Source organism: Rhamphochromis longiceps, linkage group LG13 (genome assembly GCF_057381845.1).
Source record: "Rhamphochromis longiceps isolate RC_006_pf linkage group LG13, R_longiceps_female_GT1.1, whole genome shotgun sequence".
NCBI classification, from domain to species: domain Eukaryota; kingdom Metazoa; phylum Chordata; class Actinopteri; order Cichliformes; family Cichlidae; genus Rhamphochromis; species Rhamphochromis longiceps.
Genome location: NC_140569.1, coordinates 16,440,354 through 16,460,016, shown reverse-complemented (window position 1 = coordinate 16,460,016; position 19,663 = coordinate 16,440,354). Strand labels below are relative to the sequence as shown.

The 19,663-nt window shown below is 39.5% G+C and overlaps 1 protein-coding gene across 1 annotated transcript in view; it reads right to left on the bottom strand.

The window, feature by feature from the left end:
• The window catches only part of zcchc24 (zinc finger, CCHC domain containing 24), a 41,930-nt gene that overhangs the window by 9,106 nt on the left and 13,161 nt on the right, over positions 1-19,663 (bottom strand). The window contains exon 3 of the mRNA XM_085427998.1: positions 1,698-1,862. Within this exon, the coding sequence (XP_085284124.1) occupies positions 1,698-1,862 (165 nt within the window). The remainder of the gene's footprint in view (positions 1-1,697; positions 1,863-19,663) is intronic.

Here is a 19,663-nt window from a genome sequence, read left to right as displayed (position 1 = left end):
GAAAGGGAAGGTTTACAAGACAGTAGTGACTCCTGCTGATGTATGAGTTTGGAGCCAGTGGTGCTGACAAAAAGAAAAAAAGAAAGATGGCTGAACTGAAGATGCTATGATTAGGCGTGACCAAAAGTGGTGGGTAATAAAACCTCAAAATTATATCACAATATATCAAGAGAATTTAAAATGCTAGAGGCAGCAACATTTACAAATAAACGAAGGTCATTTTCTGTCCTTTTCCAATGACCTACTGTCACTGATAACAAACTTCCAAATTTGAAGTGTGACTTTATTGGAACAGATAAAACAGAAAAACAGGAAAGTACTCTAGGCAAGTTTTTCTCCTAGAAATGTGCAATACAAAATATAAAATAACTGCTTAACACTTCAGTTTAAGAATAATTAAAGTAACCTAACTTCAATAGCTGATGACTTACACGTTTAATTGCTTTGACTGGCTTTATTGCAGCTACAAGAGAAGAGACGGACTGAGAGAGACTGTTTTGTGTAAAGCGAGGGTGACAAAAAACTTGAGTTTGACATCTAAAAGGGTACAAATTAAAATCTCGATCAAAAGGGTCGAAAGTTCATGTCTGTATGACGTTAAAGAGGACCAAATTTTGAACACTCGAGGATGTGTTTGGAAAATCCATATTCTTTTCATTTATGGGAATCCGCAGCCTGAGAAGGAGCTGTGCTGAGCTCTTTGATACTCAAGGACACCGAGGTTAGTGGTCTGTTTCAACTGCTGACCGGGTTGGAAAGGGGAGGGGGGTATGTTAAGTGGGTGACACTGCAAATGCAGAGAATTTGCTTGTCTGTGTGCAGCTTTGCCACAAGACTCAAAGCAGAGTGAGGGTTTCTCACCAGTTTCGGGAACAAAGCAGGTTTTACCAAGACATATTTGAACTCTTGCAAAGTGTGTGCAGACTTCTATCTGTGGTTATGACTACAGGTAAGCTGTTTGGGTAAGATCTCAGAGATTTCTAATAAATTATGCATAAAATTTCAGGCTCCGAATGGCGTTAATGCTCGACAGATGTACAAAATGTCCCTTTCCTGCTTCATTTCACGTGTTAACAGAGCAAAGCGTGGACAGTTGTGGTATTCTGAGAATGAGCAGGCCTCAAGCCGGCAACGATCCTAATTTTATTTCAGGAAGTGGAATTGGAAGAATGTGAAAAAGCATACATATCAAAAGATGAAGTGTTGAGGATAAATATAAAACTGACACGATTCTTTCTCCAGCTCCGTACCCAGCTGCTTACCAGGATTATTTGAGGTTAAGTTGAACAGATTTCTCTTCGAGTGTTGTTTGAAAAATGACTCCAGAGAATCCTGCTTTATGTGCTTTCCCTTCTTATTATTAAATGTGAGACAGATTTCTGCAGCTGGAAGTCTGACTTCCCTCTGAGTTAGTTTATGTCTGAGACCCATTAATACAGAAATATTTGCTTTAGCATTTGATGGCATTCAGTGTATAATTCCAAACTTTTATCAGTCAGGAAATTTCATTAGTTTCGTCAATGCTGGTTTATTACCAAAGCAATTATTAGTGGTGGGATTTTTATTTTACTGTAATGAGGCCATCTGGAATATCATCAAAACAACACGGAAACCAAAGCCTGATGTCTATGAGCAATTTTTTTTTAACTCAACTGCAAATTCTCAGGACATGAGTGCTGTGATGCAGGCTTACATACCTGTTTGTGTGGATAAACGTTGATGTGGCATTTGATACATTCTTGTCCCATGTTAGCCCAGGAGTTGCCACTCATCCACTTCCTCTTACACTTAGGGCACTTGTACTCTCCAAAGCATCTCTTCTTCCCTTGGTAGGGTGTCAGTCCTTCACCTTTGGGTCTGGCCTGTAAAGAACAAAGTGAATAAGATGCTTGCACATGTGGAAGCTATAGACTGCATATATTTAAAGCCTCATTCTGAAGCCAGAAGAGAAGGAGGGGTAGATCTGACTGGTATCGACCTGTCAGTGACATGGTACCAAACCCTTTATTTGTAACGCAGCACAGGAAAAGCCATCCAAATATAACACACACAACAGCATCCAACCAATGACACTGTGTTTTAAAACTATGTCTGAAAAATATAGTTTATTAAACAGTTTCTGATGAGAATAATCACATTATTTTCCCCAGAGCCTAATCCAGCAAATCTCTCAGCTGTGAGGGGAAAACGCCAGCACAGCGCAGCTACGCATGCAGAGGGGTGTGACCCGGTCAGTCAGCCAGTGAAACGTACCTCGTTAAAGGGGATTTATGCGTCAGCGTCGTAAACGCAACAACTTTTGGCGTAACCTGACGTGCACACCTAACCTGAGAGAATAACAATCATCTTCTCAATATAAGGAATAGTAATCGTAGCATGAAGATGAGGACTCACTAATGTCAGCAAATTCCTGGAGTTTTATGAAACTATCCGAACAGGAAATGCACAAAGAAGTGGAAACACTTGTGGGAAAAAATATGTTTACGAACCAAAACAAAAGGCCTCAGTGATACTGGCGAGCTTTCCACTCTGTGTGGATTGTCATCAATCAGTGGTTTGATCGTGGTTGCTAAACCACAATAATTCAAAGAATTATTGGCATCTTCAAGTTAAAAATTCATAGAAAATAAGCAAAGACAGATAAAATAAGTGGCAAAAAAGAAAAAGAAACTGGACTTTAGCCAGGTTTTTGCACACTGCATTACTTTTTTTTTTCATACTCTGTAGGTAGGGCTGCCACAAACGATTATTTTGATAGTCGACTAGTCACCGATTATTTATGCGATTAGTCGACTAATCAGATCATCATCATCATCCAAAATAAACAAAAAGTCCTTCAAAAATAAAATGCAGCAACCATCACTGGACGTAAAACTACAGCTTATTGCACCAGCAGCATCTGCTCTTATATAACTACCATTAGCTTACAGCTTTAAGCTTTTAAGGTGCTAACTAAAAATAAAGACAAGATGATAGTTTATTCAATTTTAATGAAATTTGCAGATTGTTTCGGTAAAGTTTAATAAACTCCTTGCTATCTAAAATATAACAGGACACCGGAGTATATTCTCCAGCATCTCACACTTCTGATAATCAGCTGTCTGCTTGACGTTTATTCAGCTGTGTAAAAACTATAACTTTAATCTCAGCCAAACCGATTTACTCAGGAACAAATAAAATACAAAAAAAAAAAAAAAAAAGCCAAACAACAACATTTTTAATTTATCTAAGTGACTCATATATATTTAACCTGAGTTGCGAAAGACGGCGGTGGGTTTGAAAACAATTTGCCGGGAGTCCGGTGTTCTCACGGCGCTAGTGACCTAGCCCCCGGCTAGCTATCGAGCTAGTGGGTAACAGACGTCTCCGAAAACGTCGGAGCGCTTTTGAAAATATGTGGTGTCCTGATAAACTGAGCCGATATTTGAGGTTTACACAGCTACATTCTCGCCTGAAAATATGTTAAACGTTTATTTTGTGACCCAGAAAGAATAATAAGAGTAATATTAAAACTAACTAGCTACCGCCATTGTTGGAAACTAAGCTGGGCCGCGCTATGAATTCTGGGACACAGCTGCTTCTTCTTCTTCGGGGTTTAACGGCAGCTGGCATCCTTGTACATGCTGTGCTGCCATCTTCTGTTTCAGTCCGTTATTACACTCTTAAATCCTGCTATTATTCCTGCGTCTTTTGCGATCTTACAAAGCTTCAAACGACACGTCGACTATTAAATCAGTCGTCGACGATTTTGATAGTCGACGTAATCGTGACTAGTCGACAAATCGTGGCAGCCCTATCTGTAGGTAAACTAAACAAACATCTTCTTGCGTGTAATAGAACTTGAAAGCAGCAACGACCATAAATTTGTTCAAGTGTTTACTGAGGAGATAATTCAAGTTACAAGTAGGGTTATGCTCTCTGCACAGCTGGACTTCTTTGCAACCATAAGAGTAGCCCCCTGCTGTGCATTAGATATATTGCAGGTTTACGTTGCTCATCTTTAATATACAGTCCATATCTTTATGTAGTTAAAAATTTATATGAAATAGAAATGCAGGTTTTTTTTCTTTCAGTCCAGAAGATGGACAGATAATAAGAGATGGTGAGATGACAGCAGGGTGTGTCCATCCTTGTTGTGCTAAAATATTTTCACCTTCATCAGACAGGACACTCCTACAAACAGTTTTGGCACAGTTTGCGGTCTTGTAATTGACATTAACTTTCATTACATCTGTGTTAAATTACTCCCAACGATTCTCGTGAGGGAGATGATTACGAACAGTCAGTCAGCCATGAAAAAGCGCAAGCCCGAGGGCAGTTCTTTCTCGGGGAGCCGCCTCTATGACTTCATGTTGGCAACTTTATTTAAGCCACTATAGCAGCAATGGGAAAACAGACAAATTTTTCCTCTAGAAGCATGTCTGCAATGACTGCGAGACATTTGCCAGAAGAAACCCACATGTATGCTGATTAGTAACTTTGTCAGAACTTGTCATAATCAATTTAAAGCTCCATTACTGAAATAAAAATGAAGACTCATCCCAGAACAAGTGATAGTCATCATCAGGCTGGGAGTGGGCTATCTGGGTAAACAAATATCTTCATTTTGGGAAGTAAACACTGTAAATAGAATACCAAGGAAGTCCTTTATTTTATTTAAAACCTAAAAAATATGTTTTTTCATGAAAGTCTGATCCAACAGGCAGAAGTGAGCCTCACGCAAAGCATGAAACTGCTGGCAGCTTTCCAGGAAGTTAGGAAATGCTGCGCCTTTTACTTGAAATCAGACCTGTCCAGTCCACTCTTGAGTCCCTGCGACTGCAGATTGTTTTCATCATAACTTAGACATTGCTTGCAGATTCTGGAATAGATGGTAAGGGGGGTAAGGGGTACCAAGAATGAGAGGAGGAGGGGGTACAATCAGTATTCCTGGTTTTCACTTATTTTGTCCTAGCCCATGTATGAGTAATAAGAACTTTAATCAGGAGCATGTGGCTTCTCCAAACAGACGTCAGCACTTTGCATCAGCAGCAGCAAGCCAATACTAAGTAATGGCGGCTGTGCTTCAATCGGGCCCCTCAACAGCATGACCTCAAAGCCACTGTCAGCTTTGCATCTCCCACTGTGACAGCATGCAAGCTGGAAAATCTGACTTCTGCTGGCTCCCACCACACCACTCGCTATACAGTGACAGCGTTGTCTTGATGCAATCGATGGGCAATCTTGGAGACAATGCCATGGCAACATTTTGTTTGAACACTCCTCCAAATGAGCTAGCTGTTATATAATCCAGCTATAAACAGGCTGCCATTGTTACTCTAAAAATTAATTTTAAAGTACAAGAACCAGCTGTGGCAAGATTGACCATTATCCCACGCAACAAAATACGACTGACTATTCTGAGTTTAAAAACAAAATCATCAGTGTACCAGGTGTACTGCCAAGGAGGTTCTACCTTACCCCCTTGTTATTCAGATTTATTTAGAAATCTGAACATAATCAGCGGTAATTTCCTCGTGCAGCTGTTTGTTAGAAAAAGAAATTCTCACTAACACTGTAGCCAGATCTCAGCAGGACAGAAACAGCACTCATCCTCCTCATGACCATTCCTCTCTTGCTCCATGCTGCTTCCAGGGCCCGGCTTTGACCTTTGGCTGCACATCGCGCTCTCTGTCTGCAGCTGAGCCATCTCAGATTAGCTCAAACTCTTTTCGCAATCATTGTGTAGATGCTTGTATTATGCACATAGAATATAGAAACCAAATAATAATTACATTCATTTGTTGACAATCATTTTATATCAATTTCATTTTTGTCTCTACAAAATCAAGATCTGAAGATCTGTGTTTGCTGATAGCAAGCGCCACGCATCATCTCAATGGATTCTTCTTTGAATCTAATGGTCGCCTGAGGTCCTTTCTGTGCAGAGTATGCTTGTTCTCTCTGTGCCTGTGTGTTTTTCTTCCAACAGACCAAAAACGTACTTGTTAGCTTTGTCCTAAACAGGCCGGAGGTGTTTGTCCTGTGAAGTACTGGCATCCTGTCAAGGGGGAACAGCATATGTGCTAATGGTTGGGCTACTTCAGCCATGCACACCAGTAGGTTAGGTGTGTGTGAGTGTTATAAAAGGCAAACAACAGAAAATGTTAAGAAAAACTTACTGAACACAACAGCTCAAAAGACAAGGACACTGCTGAAAAGAAGGGTCTGAGGAATTTGGTGGTGTGGACATATTTTGGTTATTTAAAAACAGACAAAGAAGCAGCAAAGCATGCACTGTAAATGATGTTGGAAGCATGTCCACACAAAGGCAGGTAATACCTACGTATTTTTGTCTATTTGTGGGATTGTTTCCAAAAAAATCTATCCATACAAAAAAATTATAAGATTATAGCGGTAGGCCAGGTGATGGAGTCAAACTCAGGGCTGTGAGGTTACAGTGCTAATCGCTAATGTCTCTGTAATGTCTATAAAACACTGTTGTGTAATGCTCTACAGTATGCACACTGAAAATAAATATTATTTAAATAAAAATTAACCTTAAGCCTTCACTTAGGAGAAAAAAATGAATCTTTAAGCTTGACAGAAATAGTGATTTGATTTATATCATATATATATATCAATACAGACTGATTTTTTTTTAAAAGGTATGATATCGCAATTTTTGTTCAATATTAACAAGTCCCTGATAAATAAAGTTTGTTTTGAATATATTACATTTTTTAGGTTAAATAAAATAGTATTTAATTAATATTAAGGCTGTTCGATATATATATCGGATGACGATATAAAAATGTCTATCGTTTCATTTTACGCTATCGTTTGTTTCGTGGTGTCGTAAAATAAACAGTTTACAGCAAAAAAAATTTCATCGTTTTGATGGTTACTGTAGTGGCTTTATTAATAAGTTCTCTCGTTCTCTTATATATAACCACACTATGGACGGACAAGCGCCTGTTTTTACGTTGGCAACAATGACGGTAAAACCATCGCGTGGCTCCGCTGCCCGCTTGTTTGTTTTCCAAGTAAACCTTTCACAATAAAGCTCAAGATCCTGTTGAGACTTTTCAAAATAAACTGAATCACGCGAAAAAGTATGCAGAGTGCTTACGGATGAGAATCAAAAACGAGCCGTTAGGTGCTAAAAAATAAACTTTAAACTCAAACGTTAGAACAGGCTTTTCCCCACAGCACGCCGTGTAATAAATACAAAGAAAACGGCGGCCGTTACAACCTATGGCTAAAAATATAGTTTCATGCATCGGTTAAAACAGTCGACTCCAGGTGCAGGACGCCCAGCTGGAAAAAGTTCAAGCAAGTCGACTTGCCCGAGATTCACAGAATTTACAGAAAATATTACATTTTTGGGATTTATATCGTTGTCAGGATGATAAATGTCTTATATCGGGGATCTGAGATTTTGGTCATTTCGCACAGCCCTAATTAATATGAATAAAAATCAGTAATAAAATTATTAGTTTTGGACCTGTGTACAATAAAATCGATGCACTGATGGATCAGTCAGTCAAGAATTAGCCAATTTATCAGCATTCTCATGCATGTGCATCACGTGCACAACGGCGAAGGCAAATAGTCGCATGCACACTCAAAGCCACATGCTAACATTTTGTTTGGTAGGTGAAGGCAAGTGTATAGCAGCTCATTTTCAGTTCATATTCTGTACCTATTTCCAGTGACAGAGTAGATGCTGTGACTTCCAGAGTTTAGTCATCATTTACAAAAATAATACTTTGCAATGAAAAAAATTGTTTTTGTTTTGTATATGATGAAGCCTATTCTTTACATGACTTCCACTTGCCCACACTGTCAAACTTAATTCTGCAGTCAATACTCTGGTCCAATCATTTTCACATCAATTCCTTCTGCAAACCAATCAGCTCTGTCCTTCAAATCTCAGTGCTTTTGTTTTCTTCTGCCTTTCAGCCTCTCATTAGAAAATTAATTACACACAAATAAATGACCAAAGAAACTTGCGTCTGTCCAACAATATGGACATCAAGTTGATAAAAGAGCAAAAAGTGAGTGAAAAAGCAGTGAATGAACCAATTTCTCATCACATCTGCCTTCCACACAGTCTGAAATTCAGTTTTGTGCAACTGCAAAGTACTGTAGAATTTATTTGGACATTTGAAGTCATAAATCTGAGTATTACTCACATTGTGGTCAGCTGCTGTCAGCCCATTGTAACTCGCCCGCCTCTCATGGTGGTCTTAGACGAAGAACGAGTTTAATTAATGAATTAGGCGCTGTGTTTCTTCCATACATACAGGACCTGTCCTTCTATTTACATCGGTTTTCACAGATGTAAACACTAATGACTGAGCAAAAATGTTTTAGTTAAGCTTCATTTCCAGGAAAATAATCTTTTAAAACAACATTTACAAACTGTCCACAGCAGACACAATACAATGACTAATTTAATGGAATTGCGTCATCACACCATGCAACGCTCTGGAGATGAGCCTGCACAGGAGGATGTGTTTTGTTTTCCGTTGCTCTCTACAGTTGAAACCATTCAAGCTTGTGACAAGTTAAAAGCTAAATGGACATATCTGACCAATTTAGAGCATTTTAGGTGTCCGTCAAGTGGAAACAAGGGCTTGAAACGGCAAATGGGCCTGTGGGGATCTGTGCTAGGAGGCTGCAAGCAGTGTTTGTCATATTACTTAGTGTTTGTTTAAGTCCGCAAGGCTATAGCCCTGTGTGTTGAGATAAGGGTCAGTGCGTGTGTGTGTGTGTGTGTGTGGAAGACAGTGGCCTTAGACAAGGCAGCGATGCTCCATAACAACAGCTAGTTTACCATATCCTCCTCTTGTCCAGATCAGAGCACACACACACACACACACACACACACACACACACACACACACACACACACACACACACACACACACACGCACACACGCACACACACACGCATACACATTATGGGTCATTGAACTGTTAAACCAAGCATGCACACGTGATACCCACTTTCTCTGACACAAAACATGGCCACACACAGGCACAAGCAAGCCCTAATTTAATGCTTTTTCCTCTTCTTGTTCCCTTTAACACCCCGGCACAGACACACATACACTCTCGGCAAATTCCACACACACAGGTTTTCATACACTCTCGAGACGTAACTGGAAAGTCTCGGTTTCCTGCATTACTCCCACTCAAGTGTTTCGCTCTGCTACAAGAGCACAGATCATTCTTTGGCTAATATCACAGAATTAATGAGCACACAAAGTGCATTAAATGGAATAAACAGAGCTGTGCAAGACACAGTAAAACAAAGAGGGAGACAAAAAATGGCACGCAAGAGACCGAGATCAGCACTGGAGCTGACGTCACAGTTGAATTCGAAGCGGCCTCTGTCTCCTGAAAACCTGCTGGTCAAAAAAAAAAAACTTGATGGAAAAGAAGGAAAGTGGACAAATAACCACAAGCCCCATGATTTTTTGGAGAGACCCTCAATTCAGTCCCTCAAAGGAGGGTGGAAAAACGGAAGAAAAAACTGAGAGAAGGAGCGGAGGAGGAGAAGGAGGGTGGAAATCTAAATCCAAAGCAGATGGTCTCCGCAAGGGCAACATGAGAAACACTGAGGGCTGTCGTAAAATTGCTCCTCTGCTTTCAATTAGGCCATACATTTCAGTGACTGAGAGAGGGCGAGAGAGAGATGGGGGGAACAAAACGGCGTTAACTAACCACTGCAGTGCTGGCCAAAACTATGGTGGACTCGACTTGTTATCATGTGGAGAAATGCAGAGAGAATTCTCAGGGGGGAGCTGATTTTATGATTTTTAAAGACACGTACATTCATTTTGTTAAACACATATCCAATTTGGGGGCGTGGAGGGTAAAGCCTATACTACCGGTAGAAGACATAGGTCCCTCACAGGGCTAACACAGCTTAGGCCAATTTATAGTGTCTAATTAACCTAACATGCATGGATGTAGAATACGGGAGGACACGCAGACACATGCAAGAATATCCAGACTCCACACTGAAAGGTCAGGTGGTTCAAACCCTGTTGCTGAGAGGTGACAGTGCTAACCGCTGCGCCAATGTTCTGCCACTTCCACACGCGTTAGTTGAACAGAGAGAACAATATTATGGATCTGATGCACAATTACTGGCAGATTGCTGCATTTTAAGAGGTGTTTTTAAGTAAGAAATCACAGTCTAGACTACATTTAATGAGACGTCTTAAAATTTCTGGGTAAATCAGGTAATACTGTGAAATGGAGAGAGGTATGCAGCCCAGGCATCTGACTCTGAAATTGCAGTTTGAATACCATTGTGCCACAAAACCATCCTGAAATTCTGATCCATTGTAAATCTCTAAAAGATGTCTTATATTACTGACCGCTGGAAAAATGTGGTCCTGACCACCGTCTGAAGCCTAAAGTTGACCTTGCATTCGTGTTGATCTTACATTCCTTGCTGAGAGCAATGGGGAGTGGACAGACACCAGACTTAATATTAGACGTCCTTCCCAAACCAAACATAAAAAGGAATCATGCTAAAGACGTCTCCTTTCAAGGTTGTGGCGATTTCGTACTTTCTCAACATATTGGAGGAGACATTAACCTTGAGTTGGATTTCCTATATTATCAGTCCGCAGACAACGGCTTAACTAGACAGTAAGAAACTATAGCAGCGAGCAACGAGAGACCACAAAATATCAAAATTCAGCAGTTTGAATGGCAGGTGAAATATTCATTAAAGCAAAGCAAAAAGAGCACTGAGTTAAACTAGTTTCAACTGAGCTGAGATACTGAAGAGCACAAAATACTGCTGTACGACATATGGCAGGGTGGGAAGTATGAAAGAAGGTTACAAAACAGCCATAACCTGAAATAACAACCAGTGTTGTTATTGTTTGTAAAAAGTGATAGGTGACAACGAACAAATTCCTTTATATGTGAACAAGACTTAAAGTTTGTTCTTTACTTCAGCGACTGACAGATTCTACTGTGACCGATACCGATATTTAGTGCATTAAAAAGCCTACATATGGGCCGATATTTTTTTTCCAGACGCACAAAACAGAAACTGACATCCCAAATATTTGTTATAAGTAGCAAACTATGAGTCCTTACTATGACAAGGCAATCCAATTTAAAAGTAATCTTGTTTTATATCCAGAATGACTTGTTTATTCTCAGATGTGGTTGTTGTATTTAGCCTCGCTTCCACTAGTAGCTTCTCGGATCGACTCAGGTCATCTTGACTCTACTCACTTTTGGTCATTTTCCATTAAATTTGAGTACCCCCTCAATGTGCTTGGGGTTGTTATGGCAACCCAGCTGAAGGTCCAGTGACGTCATTTTTACGCGACACAAACAACAAAACAGAGACTCGGCTCGCTTGGAACCCCGATAGAGCAGGTACTAAAAAAGTAAACCCTAAAACCTGAGTTGAGTCGAGTGGCGTTCCAAACACGTGTTCCCAAGAAGGACGTTGCAGAGTGCCCCCTGGTGGACAAACTACGCAACATCAATATTTGTAACATGGTTAAAGGGTGTTTCTTCTATCTCTTCTTTACTTCTTAAATTTATATTTATCAGTCGTCATAAATCTCAATACTAATATATTGTTAACCTTCCTGCCTTCTTGGGACCTTTTTGTGCCACTGCTATGTGTTAAATGGCTGCCATTTCCACTGTGTTCAGTGGAATATAACCAAACTTGCCACAGGATAGTTTTTACCTGTCAATGTTAATATTCCAGTGTGAATTCCTTAAATCAGCCTAAAATGGCTGAGCAGCAGAAATCCCCACACCCATCACCCTGGGGACCATTTTCTGCCCATTGACTTCCATTATAAACGCTATTTTTCAACCCCAAATTATCATCATATGATTTTATTTTTTCTTCTTTTCTTGGATGTCAATGAAGACTCAGGGCCTTGAAGTTTTAATTTTTAAATTGCAAAAAAAATGCAAAAAAAATAATGGCAGGTCAAAATGTATGTTGGTGCCAATCTTTGGTCCATCTAAAGGCCTACTTATAATGACAATCACATATTACTTCAACTGGTTTTTTGTGGAAATATTTAGTTTCGTTTTTTGGTTTTTGGGGCTTATAACACAGGGCGCTCATGTAATAACACTGGGATTTGAAGGGTTAAAACAACGAAAATATAATTAAAACTTTACATGAATATTTCAGGGAGAAGTAGTTTTACAAGGTTGGCTAATTTAAAGTGGAATAAAATATGGATATATGGTCTTTTTATGGCGTGGCTGAGAATGGTCCCTAGGGTGATGGGTGTGAGTTTTTTAAAGGATGGCAGGAGGGTTAAATAGCTAATATCAGCTGATATATTGGCCTCACTGATATATCAGTCAGGCTTCGGTGAAGGAGATTTAGTTGAGAAAACAAATTTGGAAAAATGTGTAAGAACTCTATTTCTGAATTTAGATCTGCTCAAATGCACTTCGTTTTCAGTAATACAGCAAATACAGTGCAACTGTGACAAGTGACCCCTTATTTCTTTATATTTTGCTTCCTTCTCCAGAAGGAGAAGATTGTTTAATATACTGTATTTACACTTATGTCTGCACATGTTTCAATCAACTGCTCCGCCTGTTTTTAACTTTCCAAGCAAAATATAAAGAAATGAGTCTAAAGAATTTTGCACAGTACTGTAATTTCACAGTTGGTGCATCTCAAGTTATCAGCTATTGTTTTAATAGGTAATGATTATCTAACATAAATCTTAAAACATAGAAGCAAACAAACAAAGCTAAGTTTCTCCCTTACAAGGAAGTTCATTGTGTGAGATTCTTTGGTATGATTTGATGATACCATTAACACACCACAAAGTTAAAATGATCCCCGAGATGCAGACAGGTCAGTGATTCATAACATAAGCTTCCCTTTCACATTTAAAAGGAAGAGCCTAAGGTTGTTTGTAAAAACCACACCAGAAGAGGAAGAAAAGAAAAACATTTGTCGGGTTCCTCGGATGAAAATAATTCTGACAAAACAGTGTTTTTGCGCCATTGGGTTTGGGCTGACCACATCAAAGCAAGTCATATGTGAAACATGGAAACTATTCAGTTAAAGCTTCATACTTTCACACGCTGCATTTTCTTAAGTGGTATTTCTATCCACATGTACCTAGAAAAACAAAGAAGGAAATCAGAGCGGCACTCTTTGACTCGTCTCACTTCCCCATGTCTTAGTTAAACCATTTCATCTGCTTCCACCATCACTACCCGCATTGTTTAACATCACAGCAACTAAAGAATAAAGATCTGAGGATGCAGTCGTCACCATGTCAGTCAGAACTCAGAGCCAAGTGAGGGCGTGCAGATGGCCACTGCTCCAAGACTCTCACAAGAATGACACTGTCCCCACCTCAGCTGTGTCCCACTGCACACAGAACAAGCATTTTTTTATTGGCTGTTTCCGCTGCTGGACTAAACAGCCACGACTTCATGCCAGAACCTCAGTCAGGTGCATTATGGGAACTGTTTATCAATCCCACCATGCACTACAAGCTCTAAATACAGCCACTGTTTTCCGTGCATCTCTCCCTCTCTCTCTCTCTTTCTCCCCCCCCCCCCTTGCAATCTTTCTCACCTCTCTCTCGCTCCTTTGCTGGTGCAGCTGTCTCTTTATAATGCCTGTAAGGAAAAGTGGCTCAAAGTGACGGGAGGAACAGGTGTTTAAGTGATAAATTTGCCCTCCCTCGGGCACAATGCACCTCTGTTTATGAAAACAATCCCCCCCCTCCCCGAATAAGGCAACATAGAATACAGACAATATACTCAGGCTGCCCCAGAAAAACAAGTAGAGGAAAATTATAGGGTGCAAAATCTCTCTTTGCAATCAGCATCAGAAGAAACGCCTGGCTGGAGCCTGTTTAAAGAAACATGCAGTCAAATTACCGAGTAAAACAAATATGTTAATTACAGTCAGATGCAATTAATCCAAGTGTACATATTGTGACTAATAATTACACTTAATGACCTAAGACGTCATTGTATGTTGCATGTCCCCCCCCCCCTCCAATTCAGTGAAGACAACAGCATGTACATTTATGACTGCCACATGCAAAGGAATAATTTATAATAATTTATAATTAAATTTTATAAGAAAAACTCTGTCATTCATTGGAAACAATTGCAAAATTATTACAAAACAAAGCTGTGATTTTTTTTCAAGTATCAAAGTTAAAGCTGCCTTAATCCCAGCTTGTTGGCACAGACCCTAAACTGCTGGGCTGCTCCCCAGCGTTCCGTAGCGCTCCGATCACTACCTAGCATCTGGAAACCATCAGTGTAAACAAAGGAGCAGCGGAGGAGCTCAAGCCCCGCTCTGCCTTCTCCGCATCCCACAGGACATCGTTCAGCGAGCAACAGAGAAGACCAGATCCGAGCGCGAGTGTGTCCGTGCCCATACGTCTGCATGTGTGTCTGCTCTTGTGTCCTCGTCTCAGGATCTCTATTTAGTTTGGCTGGAGCTCAGAAAGAGATAGATTTACAGATACAGCGGATGGGGTTCAGTCCACAATGTTTGCTTTGAGTCTTTCAGGGTTTTTGTTTGGTTTGGTCATTAAGTGTAGCATTTCTGATAAGACTTCTAATTGCTTTAATGTGGTTTCAGTTAGCGTGCTAGTCTCAGTGGTTTGATGAAAGCTTGCTGCAGGGGGAAGGAGGGAGGCAGGAACCTGGATGTGGTTTAAACCTGAGAACTGGTTCTCCTCTGTGAAACATCAAGCAAGATCAAAGGATCAATCGTGCCCGATTCTTCACCTAAACATGACAAGGAAATATTTCCTCAACAGATATCTATTAGTCATGGGGTCTGACTATTTTCAGTACAGCCAACATTTTTAAAATGTCATTCATGGAGCCTTCAAACACAAAACCTCACACTTTGATGGTTATGTACTTCACTGTGTATACACCTCAAACTACACCCGGGTTTTGCTGTTGAAGCTGTTACACCACAAAAGAAAGCTTGTTGTTAGCCTATATGAAGATAGAATTTTTCACTATGAATCCACCTTTCACTTAATTTAGCATTCCTCATGCCAAAGAGCCAATAATCAAGCTTGTAATATACTGAGTTTACTCAACGAAAGTGCACGTGTGACTTTTGAGGCAGATATTTAGTGGAAAATTTCAAGCAAAACAACCTTAGTAATGCTTTGTTGAGTATAATCACAGGGGCTTGTATCTGCCTAGTAACGACATCGTAGTTTCACAGCCCCACATCTACAACTGCTGAAATAAGCATTCTTATCTTCTACAGCTGTCTCTAAATATAAACCACAGCATTACACATCATGTAGGGCACCTAACTTCAGTTGGATACACTTTGGTTCACTCAAACTTCTTATGCCACCAAGCATGTAAACCCGTGCATATGGTCATCCTGAAAAACAAGTTAACACAAACACATTATGACAATAAGGTTGTGTTTGCTGGCTCACAAATCAGAGGGTTCGGATCATTAATGAAACTGTTACAGATAATAAGTTGTCCTTCTGATGATGCATATTAAACCTTGGCTGCCATTGTTTCTCCCTTCTCTCCTTTTTTTGTTAATTTTGTTTGTGCCAAATTTGATATTATATAAGTTACATACAATGGATTAAAATCATTATATATATATAATTTATTGAAACACAATGCATGAAATTACAAACCTACACAATGATGCAAAGAAGCATATAATAGTTGGTTCCAACATTCTCATTCAGTCTTCTGATTTGTTATTGTTAATCAGCTTGATTTGTTTGATCAGAAGTTTTTTTTACTATTGGAGACTTTTTTCATTTGTTTGTGTGGTTCTGTCTCAGGGTTATGTAAGCTCAAAGTGGTGTGGGATAAACACGTGGGTGGGTTTTAGAAACTGCTTTTCAGAATAAAAGCATCTGTAAGTAAACACGCACAATGGCTAAATTAATAATAATCTGATAATACAAATGCATTTTTTATTTCATTTCTCTGAAATAAAATTTCCCCATCTCAATTTGTAAAGGGCTACACCAAGAGAAAAAACTGTTCCTTAAACAGCTAATGCCGTTTAGCCCTTAAAAGTCTGAACCATGAAATTATTGCCAAGAAATTCAATTTCTTTTTACCTTCTTTTTACCCCAGAAACAAAAGTCTAATCTGGATTTTTATCAGACAACACCTGCTCCATGAATCGTCCACATACTATTCACTGCAGCCTAGGGGTTGCAGTAGCCACAATACTATCTGAACTGGGACATCAGCATACATCTGCCTTTGATTACGATATAAAAGATTTACCCATTTATTGCTGAGCAGAAAAGATTCTGACAATGAAACCAACGCATCTGAACAACCTGAAACCCAGCACTGAATTTAATCAGGTCCCTAGAAATACACAAAGAAATACAAGTTTGTAGATCATAGATCGGATGTTAGACAGTTGTTAAGACAGGCATGCGTACAGCGATTTCTTCATTTACTAATAGGTTACTTGGGTACCTCATTCACTGTACTTATAGCAACAAGAGGACAGCTGCTGTTACAGCATTTTTTTCCAATAAGCTACCTAGAGCTGGGTGAAAAAATGCAAATATACGGATGTTAGGCACTATTAGGAGAAAGCATAGCATATATTTACATTGCTATGCAGATGACACCCAGCTTTATCTATTTCCAATTTCCTACTTTTAAATTCACATAAAACTGAGGTTATCATACTCGGTCCTAAAAATCCTAAAAATTTTAGATGGCGTCTGACCAGATACCTAATCTAGGTGGCCTTGCCTTGACCTCCAGTAACGCTGTGAGGAGTGTGAGGTTTCTTCCTGTTAAAAGAGAGTTTTTCCTTCCCACAGTCGCCAATTGCTTGCTCATAGGGGGCCGTCTGATTTCTCAGTATTATTGTAGGGTCTTTATCTTAGAATATAAGGCTTTGAGGTGACTATTTTTGTGTTTTGCTGCTATATAAATATAACTGAACTGAATCTAACAATTAAAGATGATTGTTTTAAACCTTTGATGTACATTGAATTTTAAATAAACTGGTTTTAAATACTTCGCTGCCTATAAATACAATGTGTTACAAAAATTAGGACGCTACTTCTGCACATGTTATTATTAATTTGTGATGATGTATAATGTATAATTTTATTATGTGTCTGTCTGTCTCAATTTTTATATGTTTTTTGTACACAGGTCGCTACTGAAAACTAGATCTCAATCTTAATAAGACTGCATATTCAAATAAAACATTTGCACTTGAATATAAAGTTGCTGACAAAGCAACAATGTGTTTTCTAACATAGCTTCTAGCATAACTAAGTTAGCAAAAGGTATGTGAGCTCACTAGATATGACTTCTCCAAGTTTACCATCACAGTCATCAGCCACTCAACTAGCACTCATCTAAACCTGCTCTGCACCCATGTGGGTCACAGTGCTATTCTTAAAAGGGTTTCATATTCTACAAGCTCTTTATTTCAGCTATTCGGATATACCCTCACCATTCACTACACTATAAAAAGGGGTTTACTCACAATAGCACATCCTGGTGTTTCGAGATCTAAATAGGCCCTAGGAGGCATTTGTGTTGTCATAGGGTCTTTTGCCTCACTTACTCACCTTCAAGTGTGAAGTGTGAGGAAAGCAGCAAAGACCGCAGAGGACGGAGGAAAGTGAAACATGTGGTATGTGGAAAGGAGCCATAACCATGTTGATACACAACCAAGTGCTCGGCTATAATCAAATCCACAGCTATTTTAAAGGATCATAACCCCACATCGACCAGGAACAGTTTAAAAAAATCTATATCAGCAGTGCAGTCTATATAAGGTGGACAGTAATGCATTTAAAATGACTAGATGCTGAATATTTTCAAGTGTGAGATGGTGACACTGCTCTTAAGGGGTTTCAGGGTTTAACCGCCAAAATTGTCATAAATGCGTTTGTTACCGTCATATCCAGGGAAAAATTTGAGAGGAGAGCCACTCCAACTGTTTTAAAATATAACCACAAGTCCATTTCGAGACCCGTGGAGGCGCCAGAATAGTTCATTCTTGGAAATGGCCTCTGCTTTGGCAGAGTAACTGTGTGAGCACTGTGTGTGTGTGTGTCTATCCGTGTGTGTTTTTGTAGACTTCTGCACTGTACGTGTGTGTTCCTACTGGAAGAGAGCGAAGCACAGAAGACACACGAAAGCTGCTTTTTATAATATAATCTTAAAACAGAACAAGTACCTTGATTTAACATTTTCTCACATTTTCTTGAGAAGTCCCGTAACACTACAAGGTATTTTGCTTATGTTTAGTCTGTTCTATGACAAGCTGACATATCACACAGGGAAAAAGGTAAATCAAGACAGCTGCACCAAATATAAAACATCCCACAGCTTGCAGTCATGTAGATAACTGCTGAGACTTTTCCAGAAAGCAAAAGCTGAGGTGTTTTGGATTTTGAAATGTCATCACTGCCCACCAAGAAATTCTTGACGCATTTGAACATGAACAATATACTAGATTGTAAAATGATTGTGTTTTCAATTCTACTTACATTTGTCTCTTTAAAATAATAAAAAACTAAAACAATGAAATACAGGCAGCAATAAAAATATGGCATCATAAAAAACATCCCCACAGGAGAGCATCTTTCACAGGACGAACTAGATTAGCTTTTTGTTTTGTTTTTTAAATTACCTGCAGACATTCATGTTTTTCAGCCTTTGAACAACATATTTTTGTGAGTGGCTTAACTTAGCAGAAGGATCCTAAAACATAATTTAGTTGCAGAGGCAATTAAGCCCTCAGTAACTGTATTGTGAAACCAAATTGGCAAAGTCGGAAGCATGATATTCTGATCTGTTGATACAGATCGCAACAAATCTCGGCTTAGTCATCTCTAATAATGTTATTGCTTGCAAATTACATTCAATGACCTGCAATTTGTGATTGCTTTGATAAAGCGGAGGAGGAGGTTATGTTGTGGTAAGCAGTTCAATGGTAAAATCTCCCACACAACATGAAATTTTACTCTAAACTTCACGCTTCCTTTAGTCGCTACAGCGACTTAAGGCATAATATAGCATGTTTGTGGATACTTGTGCATATGCATGTCCAAACTGTTCTCCTTAGGAGCAGACCCATGTCATTCGTGTTCAAGACAGCTGCAGAGGCATATCATGATGCCAGCGTGCTCTCTGCCAAAACCCCATTCCCAGATTCCTAGATTTCCACAACTAATCGGCCAAAGGATCTCAGTGACATGTTGCTGGATGACTAATGAATACCCCTGATAGCCAAGCATGTGGGTGTTTTGAGTTATACGAGTAACACGCTGTTGTTTTAAAGCTGATGGTTTTGACAGGGTGCTTTTTCTCTTTCTTCATGCTTAGTTCATAGAAAACACAAGAACAAGCCAACTGGGCTTTGGGATCTGTCCGCTTCAAGCCAATGGTGCAGGATCATCAACACATAATATAACTTTACCCTACTCCTAAACTTACATATGCCATATTTACTAGGCGTTAAGGGCTTTTGATAAGTGAGGCCACAGGTGTGAATTTCCTCTTTACCCTCTGCTAGCCTTGGACGTAGCCACAGCCCCGCAACACTCAACAAGCTGTGCAGCTGCACAGCAGCGTTATATTACCAGTCTGTGAATGACAAGAGCAGGTTGGGTCG